The sequence below is a fragment of the Gorilla gorilla genome, chromosome 4 (assembly GCF_029281585.2).
Source record: "Gorilla gorilla gorilla isolate KB3781 chromosome 4, NHGRI_mGorGor1-v2.1_pri, whole genome shotgun sequence".
Classification (NCBI taxonomy): domain Eukaryota; kingdom Metazoa; phylum Chordata; class Mammalia; order Primates; family Hominidae; genus Gorilla; species Gorilla gorilla.
Window position 1 is genome coordinate 184,293,787 of NC_073228.2, and position 16,392 is coordinate 184,310,178.

General features: G+C 52.7%; 1 protein-coding gene across 2 annotated transcripts in view; it reads right to left on the bottom strand.

The window, feature by feature from the left end:
* The window catches only part of GFPT2 (glutamine-fructose-6-phosphate transaminase 2), a 54,223-nt gene that overhangs the window by 4,057 nt on the left and 33,774 nt on the right, over positions 1-16,392 (bottom strand). For both annotated transcript variants that reach the window (XM_031011416.3, XM_063707075.1), the window contains exons 10-17: positions 15,336-15,499; positions 13,825-13,920; positions 13,626-13,723; positions 13,203-13,323; positions 10,671-10,828; positions 9,308-9,422; positions 4,073-4,200; positions 1,684-1,851 (exon numbers count right to left, since the gene is read on the bottom strand). In XM_031011416.3, the coding sequence (XP_030867276.1) occupies positions 1,684-1,851; positions 4,073-4,200; positions 9,308-9,422; positions 10,671-10,828; positions 13,203-13,323; positions 13,626-13,723; positions 13,825-13,920; positions 15,336-15,499 (1,048 nt within the window). The remainder of the gene's footprint in view (positions 1-1,683; positions 1,852-4,072; positions 4,201-9,307; positions 9,423-10,670; positions 10,829-13,202; positions 13,324-13,625; positions 13,724-13,824; positions 13,921-15,335; positions 15,500-16,392) is intronic.

Consider the following 16,392-nt stretch of genomic DNA (forward strand, 5'->3'; position numbering starts at 1 on the left):
GTCTCTACTAAAAAATACAAAAAATTAGCCGGGCGTGGTGGCGGGTGCCTGTAGTCCCAGCTACTCGGGAGGCTGAGGCAGGAGAATGGCGTGAACCCGGGAGGCGGAGCTTGCAGTGAGCCGAGATTGCGCCACTGCACTCCAGCCTGGGTGACAGAGCGAGACTCCGTCACAAAAAAAAAAAAAACGAATTCCAAAGAAATGCCACCAAGGCTAGAAAACAGGATAATGTCATTGGGAGACTGGTGAGGTCTCCAAAGCTCTCTCAAAAACAGGAGACATCTGGACTGAACCCTAAATGATGAGGGGACAACCCTCGGCGGAGCATTCTGTGGGAAGGGCATTCCAGACAGCAGGAGCGGCCAGCGCAAAGGCCCGGAGGCGGGCGCGGGCGCAGTGCGAGTGGGACGCAGAAGGAGAGCTGGAGTGCCTGGAACTCACTGAAACAGGAGGAAAGGGCCAGATAACACAGGACTGTGGGTCTCTGTGGCTTGACAGGCAGGTATGGGAGGGTTTTAAGTGGGGAAATGATGCCATTGTGTTTTATACCCTCTGAGCCAGGTGGCAACATCTGGATGGGGCACCTCATTGGATTTCACCTCCCCGAAACTTCATGAACTCTGCCCTCCTACCTCAGGGCAGCTGCTGTGTACAAAGCATTTGGTTGGTCTTTGTGGCCGGTTCCAGGAAGGGAGCTCCTGGCTTCTGGACTTTCCCATGTGACAAAAGCATCTTTGTTATTTATGGGAGGTCCCTTGGACTATACCTGACTTTATGCTAAGGTGACGACTCGTGGTGGGCCTGTAGATAGTTCCAGGATGGGGTCTCGCCCTGCTAGAAAGGCCAGCCACATGATTAGAAGGTTGGGGCTTTGAGACATGAGCCTGTCAGCCTGACCTCCCAACCTCCAAGGACAAAAGTGGGGCTGGCGACTGAGTTTGATCACATGGCCAATGGTTCACTCCATCCTGCCTACTTAATAAAACCACAATACAAACTGGACACAAGCTAGCAGCTCAGGGGAGCTCCCGGGCGACACACAGTGACTTGCTGGGAGGGTGACACATCCCGAGGACACAAGCTTCACATCTGGGGCCCTCAAACTAGGGGTCTTTTCTTTTGGGTTGGCTGTGATTTATATCTTTTATAATAAAACTGTAATCATATAGTCATCTCCTGAGTTCTATGGGTCGTTCTAGAAAATTACTGAACTTCAGGGGAGAGTGGGAATCCTTGGATTCATAGTCAGTTGCTCAGATGTGTGGGTGGACCCCTGGCTTGCAACAGGTGCCTGAATCGAGGGCAGTCTCATGCCCCTGCCCTATGAGACCTGACCTAACTCCAGGTAGTTCCCATCGGAGCTGCTTGGCCGCAGAACCTGGGGAAACCCTGCCCCAGGGATGTCCACCAGGAGTACCTCCCCTGAGCTCCAGGCCAGGATCTGGTGCTGCTCACAGCAGTGTGGGTCCCTGGGCCCCACCAAAGAGCTGTGTGGGACAGCTGCGGGCTGACCAGCTCCTTTCCAAGTGTGTGCACTCCCCACAGGGGGCCCGGGGGAGGGTGTGTGGTCACAGCCACTCACTGGCCAGACCATCCATCACTGGTACTGGCAGACAGTGGTGAGGTGGGCATGCATGGGGAAAAGCAGGAGCGAGCTGGCCCAGTCCAGTGGAGAGCCCTCACCTGGCGGGCCGTGACTTGCTGCAGGGCATTCTGGCATTTGGCGAAGCAAGGATCCTTCATAATGACCATGATGACGGGCATCTGCTTGTCAATCAGTGCCAGGGGCCCGTGCTTCAGCTCCCCAGCCAGGATGCCTTCTGAGTGCATGTAGGTTATCTCTTTAATTTTCTGGAAACAGGAGGTGAGATCAGAGTCACACTGGGCAGATGGGGCTGGAGCAGATCAGCCAGAGGGGAAGAAGGGGAACCAGAGGAAGGATGACTCTGGAAGGCAGAGAGCCAAGGGTTGCAAGGCAGACAGATGCCTGGAGTGGTTGACAGCACTGAGGACACCCATCAAGGGCCTGGGGAGAGGCCTGGCTACCATCCGGAGCATGCACCAGCCTGGGACACAACCTCTGTGTCCCCACACCAGCCCCGGGCACTGCTGTTCTGTCTCTCTCCAGTCCCACGCACAGCCACCCCTTAGGACAAACGAGTCGGAGTCAGCCTAGCTCACCCCCTGCTCCTCCCTAGCCAGCCACGTGTGTAACGACAGCATCGTATTCAGCTTAGCTACACCTTCAGTTAATTATCTGATTAAGCATTTGCCCATTAATAACTTCTAAAGAGTGGTTCCAAGCAAAATCGCACAAACTGGGGTGTTCTTTGAATTCATTTTTTTCCTGTGTTCAGGTAGATCCATCTCTATTCAGTTACCACAAATCCACGTCATTGAAATGGTGAGACAGTCAAATAAATCATCTCTCGACTCCCCGCTAGCACTGCTGATTTAGGTCAGGGCCACACTGTAAGGAGTGCGGCTCCAGTCTGGAGGCTGCAGACAGCTGCAGTGCCGGCCTCCCAGTGACCAGAGAACCATGGGCTCGTGCCAGCAGCCACCTAAATGCCTCTTCCTTCAGCAGACCCATGCGGAGGCATAGTTGCAACGTGCATCTCCCGCCAGCACGTCCAGCCACCGCAGCTCAGCCCCCACCCATGACGCAGAGTCATCTGGGGACTGACAGTGCACCCCAGGCCTTGCCTCTACTGCACTCCAAGAAGCAGCACCTGCCTGTTCTTTAACAGGAGTCAGAATCTCCAGGGGGCAGGTGCAGGAGATGGAGCTCAGTGAGGACAGCCCTGCACTCCCCACCAAGACCAAGGAAATCAACTCTGAATGTTTCCGGTAACCACTTGCAACTGGCATTGTCTTTCTTCTTTCTTTCTTTCTTTTTTTTTTTTTTGTTGAGATGGGAGTCTCGTTCTGTCTCCCAGGCTGGAGTGCAGTGGCATGATCGTGGCTCACTGCAACCTCCTCCTCTTGGGTTCAAGCGATTCTCCTGCCTCAGCCTCCCACGTAGCTGGGATTACAGGCGTGCACCACCACGCCCAGCTAGTTTTTGAATTTTTGGTAGAGATAGGCTTTTACCATGTTGTCCAGGCTGGTCTCGAACTCCTGACCTCAAATGATCTGACTGCCTTGGCCTCCCAAAGTGCAGGGATTACAGGCGTGGACCACTGCGCCAGCCTAGCATTGTCTTTCAAATGGGGGTGGTGGGGAGGAGATGGGAGAGGATGGCAGCCCAGCTGGGCCACGGTTAATGCCCTCGTCTTGGTGGCCAGTGCAGCCTCAGCTGGAGCACTGTCCCCGTTACCTGGGCTGAGCATCTCCTCCGTGCATGGCACGCTGACAGTGAGGAGAGGGCAAGTCCGAGATGCAGGACCCTGCACGGCTCTCTGCCCACCCTCTGGGCAGCCCTGTGGCCCTGGCACCCTGTCCCTGTCCCATCAGCTTTCTCTTTCCTGGCATGGATCTTTAATGCTGCAGGGGGCAAATGGCCTGTCACCAATTTTTGAAAAAGCAAGGCCTTCGAAGTTAATTCCTGCAGGATCTCAAACTCCCCTTGGAAGTTTGAGGGGTAACAAAGAAACTCTGCGGAGAACCCACCCCTCAATTTTGGTGGAAAAAAGCAAAGGCTCCATGGACTCAGGTCTGATTCAGGTCCTCTATGTCATCTTGAGTGAGATACTTAAGCTTTCAGAGGCTTTGTTTCCTCCTGAATGAGGGTGAATAGCAACTGCCAACCTCTCAGAAGAAGCTCATGAGGTCTGAGTGAGCTGTTCCAAGTGGACCCTGGCAGTGCCTGGACAGCTGGAGGGGCACACCCCAGGTGCCCTGTCCCTTTCTCCTCAGTAGATTGGGAGATCCCTGGGGGCAGCCACCTGCCTCACCCATCTCTGTGTGCCCAGGGCTAGAAACCTGGTGGAGAGCTGGTGCTTAGCGCAGGCTCACAGGACTGGCCAAGGGGTCCTTAGGCCCGGCCCTCCCCAAGCCCAACGCCCTGCCCTCCTTCCCGCTGGTTCCTCAGGGTCTCCTGTGCCTGTCCTCCGTGGGGGTGGGGGCTCACCAGGGCTCCTTCCAGGCAGGTGGCGTAGTTGTAGCCCCGCCCCATCACCAGCAGCGACCTCTGCGTGTAGAGCTCCAGGGCCAAGTCGTGGATCTTCTCCTCCAGCGACAGCACTTCCTTGATCAGCTCTGGGCCATGCACGGAGCAGAGGGAGAAAACCAGTCAGGCCGATTTTAAAGCAATATTCGTGAAGACAAATGCTGGGGTTTAAGAGAAGCTTTTGAAACCACATCACTTAGCACACTTTGCTTCCTCGCATTCGTTTAAAACGTAGATTACAGGAAATAACTTGGGCTCCTGGCCAGGATTTTGTTAGGATGGGGATTCGTATTGTGTGAATACTTTCTTGAGCACCAACAAGGTAGGAAGTACCATTTCTCACTCCGTTTTGCAGGTAAGACAACTGAGGCTCAGAGAGGCAAAAATCACCCACTGGAGACAGAGCTGATACCACCAGTTAACACCCCTCTTTCCTGCTGTGTCTCAAGACAAGGCCCCTGTAAGTGGGACCACCGGTTCTCAAACTGTTTGGTCTTAGGACTCCTTTACACTCTTGAAAATTATTGCACATCCCCAAGAGCCTTTGTTTTTGAGTTAAATCTGTCAACATTTACCAGATTAGAAAATAACACTGAGGACCAGGCGTGGTGGCTCACGCCTGTAATCGCCGCACTTTGGGAGGCCGAGGCGGGTGGATCATGAGGTCAGGAGATCGAGACCATCCTGGCTAACACGGTGAAACCCCGTCTCTACTAAAAATACAAAAAATTAGGGCGTGGTGGCGGGCGCCTGTAGTCCCAGCTACTCGGGAGGCTGAGGCAGGAGAGTGGCGTGAACCCGGGAGGCAGAGCTTGCAGTGAGCTGAGATGGCACCACGGCACTCCAGCCTGGGCAACAGAGCGAGACTCCATCTCAAAAAAAAAAAAAAAAAAAAGAAATAAAGAAACTAACAATGAGAAATTTAAAAATATTCACTTTAAAATAACAACACTAAATCTATTACATTACTTCATTTTCAACAAGAATTAGTGAGAAGAGTGGCACTGCTTTTTGTTTTTGCAAATCTTTTTAGTGTCTGCCTTTTTAATAAAAGACTGTTGACTCTCATATCTGCTTTCACATTCAATCTGTGGTGATAAGTTCTTTTGGTTGAAGTATAAAAATAAAATTCAGCCTACAAATACAGATTTGTAGTTGGAAAAACGAGGAGTATTTAAATTATTTTACAAATAATTGTGAATACTGTTCTTTGACACCACAGTACATCAAACTTGAGAAACAGTAGGTTCTTGAAAGGGTAGGTGCCAATATAGAATCTGAAATCCTATCAATAAACTTTTTCTACTTTGTTAGGTTAAAATTTATTTTTCTGTCTTGTGCTTTTAAATGGATCATTTACAAGTGCATAATTCTGTGACATCGTGAACTGGCCACAAAGGTATGTAAATCTTCTTAAAATGGACACTTTTATTATAAAATGCTCTTTAAAAATCACCTTGTTGAAGTCACCTTGATCTCATCAGAGAAGACTTTTTTTTTTTTTTTTTTGAGACAGAGTCTCATTCTGTCACCCAACCTGGGGTGCAGTGGCACGATCTCGGCTCACTGTAACCTCGGCCGCCCGGGTTCAAGTGATTCTCCTGCCTCAGCCTCCTGAGTAGCTGGGATTACAGGTGTCTGCCACTGCGCCCAGCTAAATTTTTTTTGTATTTTTAGTAGAGACGGGGTTTCACCATCTTGGATAGGCTGGTCTTGAACTCCTGACCTCATGATCCACCCGCCTCGGCCTCCCAAAGTGCTGGGATTACAGGCATCAGCCACCGTGCCCGGCCCTAGAGAAGTCTTTAAATGTTGGGAACTGGTCAAGCTCATGGTAACAGAGGTGTTTTCTAACACTTAAAAGTTTTGCCTGGGAGCTTAAAGTTTATCATTGGCAACAAATACCATGGGTTGCTTCTACTGATGCGTCAGCTGATTTTTCATTTTGAGAAAATGTCTGACAAACACCAAAATCAGCTTGCTACTCAATGGGATGGCTGCTTCTCTTGAGACAAGCATCACACTTCAGTGTAGAGCAGAAAGGCTTTTTCTCTTTTTCCAGATGGAGTTTTGCTCTTGTTGCCCAGACTGGAGTGCAACGGCGTGATCTCAGCTCATTGCAACCTCTGCTTCCCAGGTTCAAGTGATTCTCCTGACTCAGCCTCCCAAGTAGCTGGGATTAAAGGTGCACACCACCACACCCAGCTATTTTTAGTAGAGATGGGGTTTCACTGTGTTGGTCAGACTGGTCTCGAACTCCTGACCTCAGGTGATCTGCCCACCTTGGCCTCCCAAAGTGCTGGGATTACAGGCATGAGCCACCACGCCTGGCCCCAGTAGAAAGGTGTTACGTGTACTCCCCATTTCATCATAAAGAATATTACAAAGAGTTGCAATTTACAGACTAATAATTTTTACCACCTCATCAAGGCCATTCCTTTTTTTTTTTTTTGAGACGGAGTCTCGCTCTGTCACCCAGGCTGGAGTGCAGTAGTGCGATCTCGGCTCACTGCAAGCTGCGCCTCCCAGGTTCACGCCATTCTCCTGCCTCAGCCTCCCGAGTAGCTAGGACTACAGGCACCCGCCACCACGCCTGGCTAATTTTTTGTATTTTTAGTAGAGACGGGGTTTCACCGTGTTAGCCAGGATGATCTCGATCTCCTGACCTCATGATCTGCCTGCCTCGACCTCCCAAAGTGCTAGGATAACAGGCATGAGCCACCGTACCCGGCCTTTTCTTTTTGAGATGAAGTCTCGCTCTTGTCGCCCAGGCTGGAGTACAATGGCACAATCTCGGCTCACTGCAATCTCCGCCTCCTGGGTTCAAGCAATTCTCCTGCCTCAGCCTCCCAAGTAGCTGGGATTACAGGCACCCACTACCACGCCCAGCTAATTTTTGTATTTTTAGTAGAGATGGGGTTTCACCATGTTGGCCAGGCTGGTCTCGAACTCCTGACCTCAGGCGATCTGCCCACCTCAGCCTCCCAAAGTACTGAGATTACAGGCGTGAGCCACCGCGCCCGGCCATCAAGGCCGTTCTTAAGGGAAACTGGGTGTGTGCTGGTGAAGGACACAACGACCAGTAGGCCTTCTAGTGTGCTGGGTGCCAGGCACAGCCACCACTGCCTTTGCAAACGTGGACACAGGCAAAAAAAAAAAAAAAAAAAAATTTAGTATAAAGAATGTATTACTATGTGAACAATTTTGCTCAAAGGGCTTTGCAGACACCCAGGACCTATGGACCACATCTGGAGAACCACTGACTTAGACGTCAGAATTGGGTCCTGTTTTGCATGGTTATGACCTGGCTTAAAGGAAGAATGCTTTTCTCAGAAATAAACTTTCAGCAAGCTGTCTCGGCCAGTGTCAGGCCCCAAGGGCCTGGAATTGACCATTCTCTATGGTGGCCCTTCCCCAACTGCCTGCTCTGGGGTTTGGCCCTGGCTCCCAGGGAAGCTCCAGTGCCCACTCTGTCTCTGGGAGGGCACTCCCCAGAAGCCCCATGATGTCCTGTCCGCAGTGAGCGTTCCATGCCAGCCTGGGGCGAGGCTCGATTCATCTCTGCCTCTCAGGCCTGCACAGAAGTCTCTCTCCTACTCTGGCATGTGAGTGACTGAAGGAGGTGAGCCGCTGCTTATCTTGGGAGGCCAGGGATAGCACATGGGGCAGGGCACGGCACTGGTTCTTAATATATGTGGTGGATGAATGAAGAAAGGGGAGGCCATGGTCCCCAAGGAGGTCATGATTTAGTGCAACAGATATTATACCTCACCAGCTACAACAGCTGCGACTGCTGCTGCCCAGCAAATGGGGAAAGTGTGGTGGGGCTGCCAAGGAGCGCCTGGCATAGGAAGGGCCTGGGGCCATTTGCTCTTTCTCGAGTGCTTACTGAGCACCTACTGTATGCCTGCCCTGTGCTGGACACCAGCTGTCCAGTGGCAGCTCTGGCAGACAGGGCTGTGTGTTCACGGAGCCGACATGTTAGTTGGGGGAGACAAGCCAGTCAACAGGTGAACAGGGAATTTCAGGTCATGAGGTGTGTTATAAAAAAAATAAACAGGCTAATGTTTCACAGAGTGCTGGTGTTGGGGCCTCTGTTAGCGTGGCCAGGGAGGGTCTCAGGAGGTGACATTTGAGCTGAGGTTTGGGAGATGAGAAGCTGTTGGCTGTATGCAGAGCAGGAAGAAGATGGTTCAGCAGAGGAAAGAGCCAGTGTGAAGGCCCTGCGGTGAGAAAGCACTGAGCACTGCTGAGGACCAGGGAGGCAGGGAGGCGGGGAGGCGGGGAGGCTGAGGACCAGGGAGGCGGGGAGGCAGGGAGGCTGAGGACCAGGGAGGCAGGGAAGCGGGGAGGTGGGGAGGCGGGGAGGTGGGGAGGCGGGGAGGTGGGGAGGCTGAGGACCAGGGAGGCAGGGAGGCTGAGGACCAGGGAGGCAGGGAGGTGGAGAGGCAGGGAGGCAGGGAGGCGGGGAGGCGGGGAGGCAGGGAGGCGGGGAGGCGGGGAGGCAGGGAGGCTGAGGACCAGGGAGGCAGAGAGGCGGGGAGGCAGGGAGGTGGGGAGGCTGAGGACCAGGGAGGCAGGGAGGCGGAGAGGCAGGGAGGCAGGGAGGCTGAGGACCAGGGAGGCAGGGAGGTGGAGAGGCAGGGAGGCAGGGAGGCGGGGAGGCGGGGAGGCAGGGAGGCGGGGAGGCGGGGAGGCAGGGAGGCTGAGGACCAGGGAGGCAGAGAGGCGGGGAGGCAGGGAGGTGGGGAGGCGGGGAGGCTGAGGACCAGGGAGGCAGGGAGGCGGAGAGGCAGGGAGGCAGGGAGGCTGAGGACCAGGGAGGCAGGGAGGTGGGGAGGCAGGGAGGTGGGGAGGCTGAGGACCAGGGAGGCAGGGAGGTGGGGAGGCAGGGAGGCTGAGGACCAGGGAGGTGGGGAGGCAGGGAGGCGGGGAGGCAGGGAGGTGGGGAGGCTGAGGACCAGGGAGGCGGGGAGGCGGGGAGGCGGGGAGGCAGCGCGGCAGCGCAGGGGGAGGCAGGGGACGAGCAGGATGAGGTCAGAGGCAGCAAGGCCTCCAGGAGGGAGTTGGGGAAGCCAGGAAGTTTTAGGAGGAGGGAGAAATGAACAACATCCTGTACAGGTGAGAGTCAACAGAGAATGGCCAGCAACAGTCCACTAGATCTGAAAAGATGGAAAGCTGAATTCTAGAACATACCAGGTAAAGATCTCAAGCCACGGATGATCTCTTGCCTCCTGTTTTGTAGTGAAATTCGGTCTTCAGACATCATCAAACCAAACATCACCAGAGAGATGAACTGACTGGTATAAGCCTGTGCACAAAGAAGGAGGTGGCAGGGACCTTATTTCCACTTTTTAAATCAACTTTTATTTTTGAGACAGGGTCTACTCTGTTGCTCACGCCGGAGTGCGGTGGCGAGATCACGGCTCACTGCAGCCTCAACCTCCTCAAGTGATTCTCCCACCTCAGCCTCCCGAGTAACTGGGACTACAGGTGCCACCACCCTGCCCAGTTAATTTTTAGGTTTTATTTATCTATTTATTTATTTATATTTTGTTTTTGAGACAAAGTCTTGCTGTGTCACCCAGGCTGGAGTGCAGTGGCTTGATCTCGGCTCACTGCAACCTCCACCTCCCAGGTTCAAGCGATTCTCCTGCCTCAGCCTCCCGAGTAGCTGGGATTACAGGCACCTGCCACCACACCCGACTAATTTTTGTATTTTTAGTAGAGATGGGGTTTCACCGTGTTAGCCAGGATGGTCTCAAACCCCTGACCTCAGATGATCCGCCCGCCTCGGCCTCCCAAAGTGCTGGGATTACAGGCCTGAGTCTCTGCACCTGGCCTAAGTTTTATTTTTGAAGGGACGGGGTTGCCCGGGGCGGTCTGGAACTCCTGGGTTCAAGGGATGCTCCCGCCTCAGCCTCCCACAGTGCTGGGATTCCAGCGGGGAGCCCCGTGCCAGCCCTAAAGGACTTTAAAATAAGCATCTCCAAGGTGCTCAAAGAGCCACAGGACAAGATGGACGAAACACAGGAACGTGGCATGGGAATAAAATGAGACTAAATGAAGATATGGGGGCCGGGCGCGGGGGCTCACGCCTGTAATCCCAGCACTTCCGGAGGCCGAGGTGGGCGGATCACGAGGTCAGGAGATCGAGACCATCCTGGCTAACACGGTGAAACCCCGTCTCCACTAAAAATACAAAAAATTAGCCGGGCGCGGTGGCGGGCGCCTGTAGTCCCAGCTACTCGGGAGGCTGAGGCAGGAGAATGGCGTGAACCCCGGGAGGCGGAGCCTGCAGTGAGCCGAGATCGCGCCACTGCACTCCAGCCTGGGCGACAGAGCGAGACTCCGTCTCAAAAAATAAATAAATAAATAAATAAAAATAAAAAAATGAAGATACGGGAATCCAAGAGGGGAGGGGAAAGGAAAGGAGCCGAGAGAAGGGGTGAGGCGGGAAGGGGAAAGAAAGGCGGTGGCGCGGGCAGAGCAGGGCGGCCTCTGCTGCACCTGCCTCCGCCAGGCTCTCCCTGGGACGGGCGCCCGTGGCTCCGCCTACCTTGGTGCTGGCCACGCCAATCTCCGGCCCCGCGTTGATGTGGACGCCGCAGTCGGTCTCGCGAGAGATGGAGCTGCCCACGGTGTTGGTGACGCCCACGGTCAGGGCGCCGCGGTCCTTACAGTAGCGCAGCGCCAAGAGGGTGTCCGCGGTCTCGCCTGCCGCACAGGGGCCCTCTAAGTGCCGCGCTCCGCCAGCCTCAGCCCTACCCCAAACCCCTTCCTCCTTCACCTCCGGCTCTTACAGGGAAATCGGCGCCCGAGACACAGCCAGCAGGTGTTCAGAAAGGAAAACGCTCGCTCAACAGCCTTTTCGGTTGATTCTTACATTCAAGATGTTGCTATTTGTGGCAAGCATTTTTTCATTTAAATCTCGTGACAACCCCGTGAGGACCATCGTCCCCATTTTCCTCTTGAGGATGAGGGCTCAGAGACAGGAGGAAACCGGTGCTCTGATCAAAGCCATACAGCTGGTGACAGGTGGGCCTGGCTCCCAGCGCCCTCTCTGCAACTGAATAAGCTGCCTTATTCAGAACGTGCTGAGATGGAACAGATTTAACATCTGAAAAGCAGGAATGTCCCCAAGTGGTGTTTCTCAGCTAGATCCTGTTTGAAAGGACACTTCTTGCAAGCCTCTCAGTGTGGACTCAAATTGTTTTTAGAATAAAGCTAAACAGCTTCATGCATAAACCAGCACAAACCCCCTATGTTTGTGAGTCCTAAAGCACTCAAATTAAATTCAGCATAAGCCAGACTATAAAATCAAAACTGTTGAAATCCTCATGAGTCGGGAGGCTGTTCTGTTTGCAGGGCCACTGCTCTTGGCTGTGTCTGTCCCAGCTTTGCAGGGCAGGCAGGTGCCGCCCAGTGCTAGGTGGCCCAATTCTCCTCTGCTTTTCTTTCTTCAGAGCCCTGGGTTATGGCACTGGAGTGTCACAGGGTACTGCGGTGAGGGTGCGGGAAAGGGGGTTCTAACTTCTGTCACCCGCGCCCTAGAGTTCGATAGTGTTTTTTCAATCTCATTAAAGGGCTGACTTCTATACACAGAGAGATTCGGAAGCTGCCACTGCATTATTTTCATATTAGGTCCACCTCTGTTCTTTTGTTAATGTCTCCCACCAATTTATAAAATAGTCTGAGGCTCTGGTGGGATCAGAAACCCAAAGGTGAATGTGGCAGCAGCTCCTGCATCATAAGGTGGTGGGCCGGATGGTCGGTGTATCTGTACTGGGTTTTCTTCACTTGTCAACAAAATGGAAATGGTATTTAAAATGGAAAATGGCAGGAGTACTAAAAGTCCCAATAGATGATAGAGCATTACAATCAGTATTTTAGTTGTGGTAGTAACACCGTGGTTATACGTTTTTCTTTTCTTTTTTTTTTTTTTTTGAGACAGAGTCTCGCTCTGTTGCCCAGGCTGGAGTGCAGTGGCGCCATCTCAGCTCACTGCAAGCTCTGCCTCCCAGGTTCACACCATTCTCCTGCCTCAGCCTCCTGAGTAGCTAGGACTACAAGCGCCCGCCACCACGCCCGGCTAATTTTTTAATATTTTTAGTAGAGACGGGGTTTCACTGTGTGAGCCAGGATGGCCTCAATCTCCTGACCTCGTGATCCGCCCACCTCAGCCTCCCAAAGTGCTGGGATTACAGGCGTGAGCCACCACGCCCGGCCGGTTATATGTTTTTCTTTTGTCATTTTAATCATGCAGCCTGAAGTATTTATATGGATGAATATCATGATGCCCGGGATTGGCTTCAAAGTAACCCCATGGAGATGAGGGGTTAATATGAGTGTGTCCGACCGGCACAAGATGGGCTGGATGAGGCTAGGATATTCATTATATGAAACTTCTACTTTTATAAAGGCTTGGAATTATCTGTAATTAAAACATTTCAAAAATCTTCCACGAGCTCAAGGAGACTCCAAGCCTATGGCCCTGGATCACCTCCCTGAGGCAGCTGGAGCAAATGTCAAGCCCAGTTTTGGGATGGCACCAGATGGGGTGCATGTAGCTTGGGAGACCTTCCTTGGCCCTAAAAGGGAGCACTGTCTCCCCACACCTCCCCCTGCTGGGCAGCGTGGGCACTGCATGCCACAGGCAGCTGGGCTTGGACACTTGGGCACAGAGCCCATACTGGGTCCTCCACGTGACTCTCAACCTAACAGAATGTTAAAGGAGACGTTTTTTCTATTAACATAAATCAGCAAACATTTATGAGCACTTTGGTAAGTGGTCCTTGAAGTCTTGGATAGGCAAGAGGAGGGAGAAGCCACGGGGCAGGGGAAAGACTAAAGTGCGTGGATTTCCAGCCCAATCCCAGCTGTCACCCCCCGACTGCATGGCCTTAGACATCTCTTGCCCTCCCCGTACAATGGCGACAGTAATCCATGGCTCTACAGGTTAAATGACCGCTGCAAGAGAGGGTTTGCAGCACAGGGTAGCCATGCAGAGGACTTAACTGAATGAAGGAGAAGAGGAGAGAGCCCAGAGCTGATCTGATGCAAGGCTGGCCACACTGCCCATGTCCCTTACCTGACTGGCTGATGAAAAAGCAAACGTCATCCCTGAACACAGGTGTGTTCCTGTCCAGAAAATCACTAGCAAGTTCAACCATCACAGGAAGCTCAGTCAGTTCCTCCAAAACTTGCCGCGTCTGAAGCCAACAAGCAAGCATGGAGACTAAAGTCAGTCACAGGCACGACAGGGACATGGGGCAGCTGGGCTTCTAGGGACAGTTTGTGACACGGCACCTCACTGTCCAGGTGGCGAGGGGACTTCGGTCACCCACAGGCCACCTCGAAGATAAAAGGGCTCCGTGTCATTTCTCACGCTAGCTCATGGGAATGGGTACAAGGGCTTAGCCAAATTCAGAAGGCCACGTGAGTGATAAAACTGAAGGCCAGTGTCTGGTCCTAGACTGCCATCGACTTCCCCACGCACATGTGTCACACTTACAGCCACGGCAGCGTGGTAGCTGGTTCCACAGCCAATCACGATGAGCCGTCGGCATCGTCGAATCTCCTTCAAGTGGTCCTTCAAGCCACCCAGGAGCACTGCAGGGCACACGACAGGGCGTTAATGCTGAGTCTACACAGTCACCGCACTCCCTGAGACTAGGCTCGGGCGGAGGCTCCCCACCGAGTGTAGGAATTACCTGTGTTGGTTTCAAAATTCACCCGACCTCTCATAGTATTGAAAACTGATTCTGGCTGCTCGAAGATCTCCTTCTGCATAAATGCACTGAAGTTACCTGGTCAAATAAACGTCTGGTCAGTTTTAATTTCATTATATTTCACTGCTTTTCATTATGCAGCAGCGATAGTAACTCCTGTAAAGCTTACTGCAGATTCCCAAAGGCATCCCCAGGGATTACCCTGCCTGACACTCACTACTGTCAGAGGGAAGCAGGTCAGGAACCAGGACTATCTCCAATTTACATATTGGACCCTGCAGCTTGAGGAAGGGAGGGATTTGCCCGAGGCATGCAAGTAACAAATGGCCTGGCTGATCCCTCTGGGCCATGCTCCCTTAGCAAGGCCAAAAGAAAGTAAAGTGCTTCACTCCCAAAAACCCATCCAGCTAGGAAAGTACAGCTAGGCAGGCCCAAAGAAACAGGCAATTTTCCTTCTAATAAATACCCTCCTGGTTTCTGTAATAAAAACCTTTCCAGCCACACAGGCATTTCCAGGGCTCTGATTTGAGTGGGATTGGATGGTGCTGACGGGACAATGGGGCTGCAGGGTGTTCAAGCCCCTGCACCTGATGCTCTGGAGGTACCCACAGGCGGGGCAGGCCATGTTCTCTAGGATACGCACACTCATGACGCCAGCATCGCCCATGCTCCCGGCCTGTCGCCCATGACCTGGCACTTGTGCGACGAGCAAATGAAGCAAGTGAGGGGAATGAGGGGTGGCCACCATAGGGGAGGGACCATGGCAGACACAGGAGCAGAGGAGTCTCTGAGGGGGTGACATTTCAAGGGAGCTGGAGGCAATGAAAAGGAGCCAGTCCTATGAGAAGAACAGCGAATGCAGGGGCTGTGGCGGGGCACAGTGGGACAGAGGGTTGAGTGTGGTGGGGCCAGGCTTTGGCCCCACTGGGGTGTGGGGTCTGTGGGCTGTGGCAGGGAGTTTGGATTTTATTCTAAGAACAGTAGGAAACCATTGGAGGGCCTTGAGCAGCGGGATGATCACAGGGGCTGATTCATGTTCTTAGAAGTTTGCTCAGGCTGCACTGTGGGGTAGAGGTTGTAAGGGGATAGAAATGGGTGCAGACAGAGAGGCTCTCCTTGGAGGGAGAAAGTGTACCCCCACCCCCCCATTTACTGCAGACCTGCAGACTTCCACCCAGAGAAGAAATGATGCCTGAGGGTGGGCATGTGTCCCGCAGAGTCGGTGAAGGAAGGCAACTGACACACTGGGCTCACTTCCAGTAGGAAAGACCTGGCGGCTGGCTGCAGACAGGAGCCCCCGCTTGGAGGTGCCAGGCCAGCCTCCCCACATCCCCTCACTTGTGCAAGCCACAGGCTACCTGCAGCCCCGCCCTGGTGGCCACAGAGGGCAGGAGGGCTGTGGCCTCTACTAGGACCAGGCAGAGAGCGTCAGGAGCTCCACCAGGCGTGCTGGCTCCCGAGGCTGCCGCACATGGACTCTGGAGGACACCTGCCTTTCATGATTTGCTGCAGTTCCATCTGCAAGGTCTGGATGGCTCGAGATGGGTCATCACTAGCCGAGCGCTTGACCCGGTGAATGGAGAGTTTCCCATCAGCCACTGCGGCGATGTCATCGTCCTCCAGGAAGATGACCCGGTTGGTGTGCTCTATGATAGCGCTGGGGCAAGGGAAACAGGCATCATCAGTGCCCTGCCCTGAGCAGTTACGAGGCAGCAGCCCCTTGCTGGTTCTCAAGCGTGGAGGCCACATCGTTGGCATTTTAGGAGGGACAGAGAGACCACACTAAAAACATTGATTTGCAGGTGAATCTTCCTTTTCTTCTCCACTCTTCCCTCCTGTCCCCACGGAATTATTTTGAAGCCAGTCCCAGACATTATATCATTTCTTCTGTAAACACTTTACCATATAGCTCTAAAACTATTTTAACCTACTATAATACCATAATCATATCTAAAATTAATTGTTGTTCCTTTATATCATCAAATATTCAGCATGTTCACATTTCTCCAATAATCTCACGGCTGTCTTTTTATAACCGGTTTCTTCAAATCAGGATCCAAACAATGTCACCTCTGGAAGATACTCGAGAACCAACACATTATTCTGAATCGTGAAGGGAAAGAATAAAGCATTTATCTTGCCTTTCTAAACAATCTGTCTTTCGGAACAACCACATACTTTATGAAGGCAAGTTTCTCTAAGAAGTGATACAGCTAGTAATGAAGAAATAATAGAAGAATCAATTTATGAACTCCTAATTATTAATAGCTCTAATCAAGGACCATTCATGGCTGTTGAAACCAGAAGGTAAAAAGCTGGACGAAGCTTTATCATGGATGGATAAGGCTGGCAACACTCAAACCCCTGATGGCTCTTAGCACAAAAAGAGAGATGGTGAGACATACCCGCCTCCTGATGGAAGGACACACCACCAACTATGTAGTCTTGCCAAAAGAAATCAAACCTGAATAAGATCGAGCTTTTAACACTTGTAAACTCCAGCGTACAGGAAACACAGGGGACAGAGGAAGATGGTAAATGACACCAGGG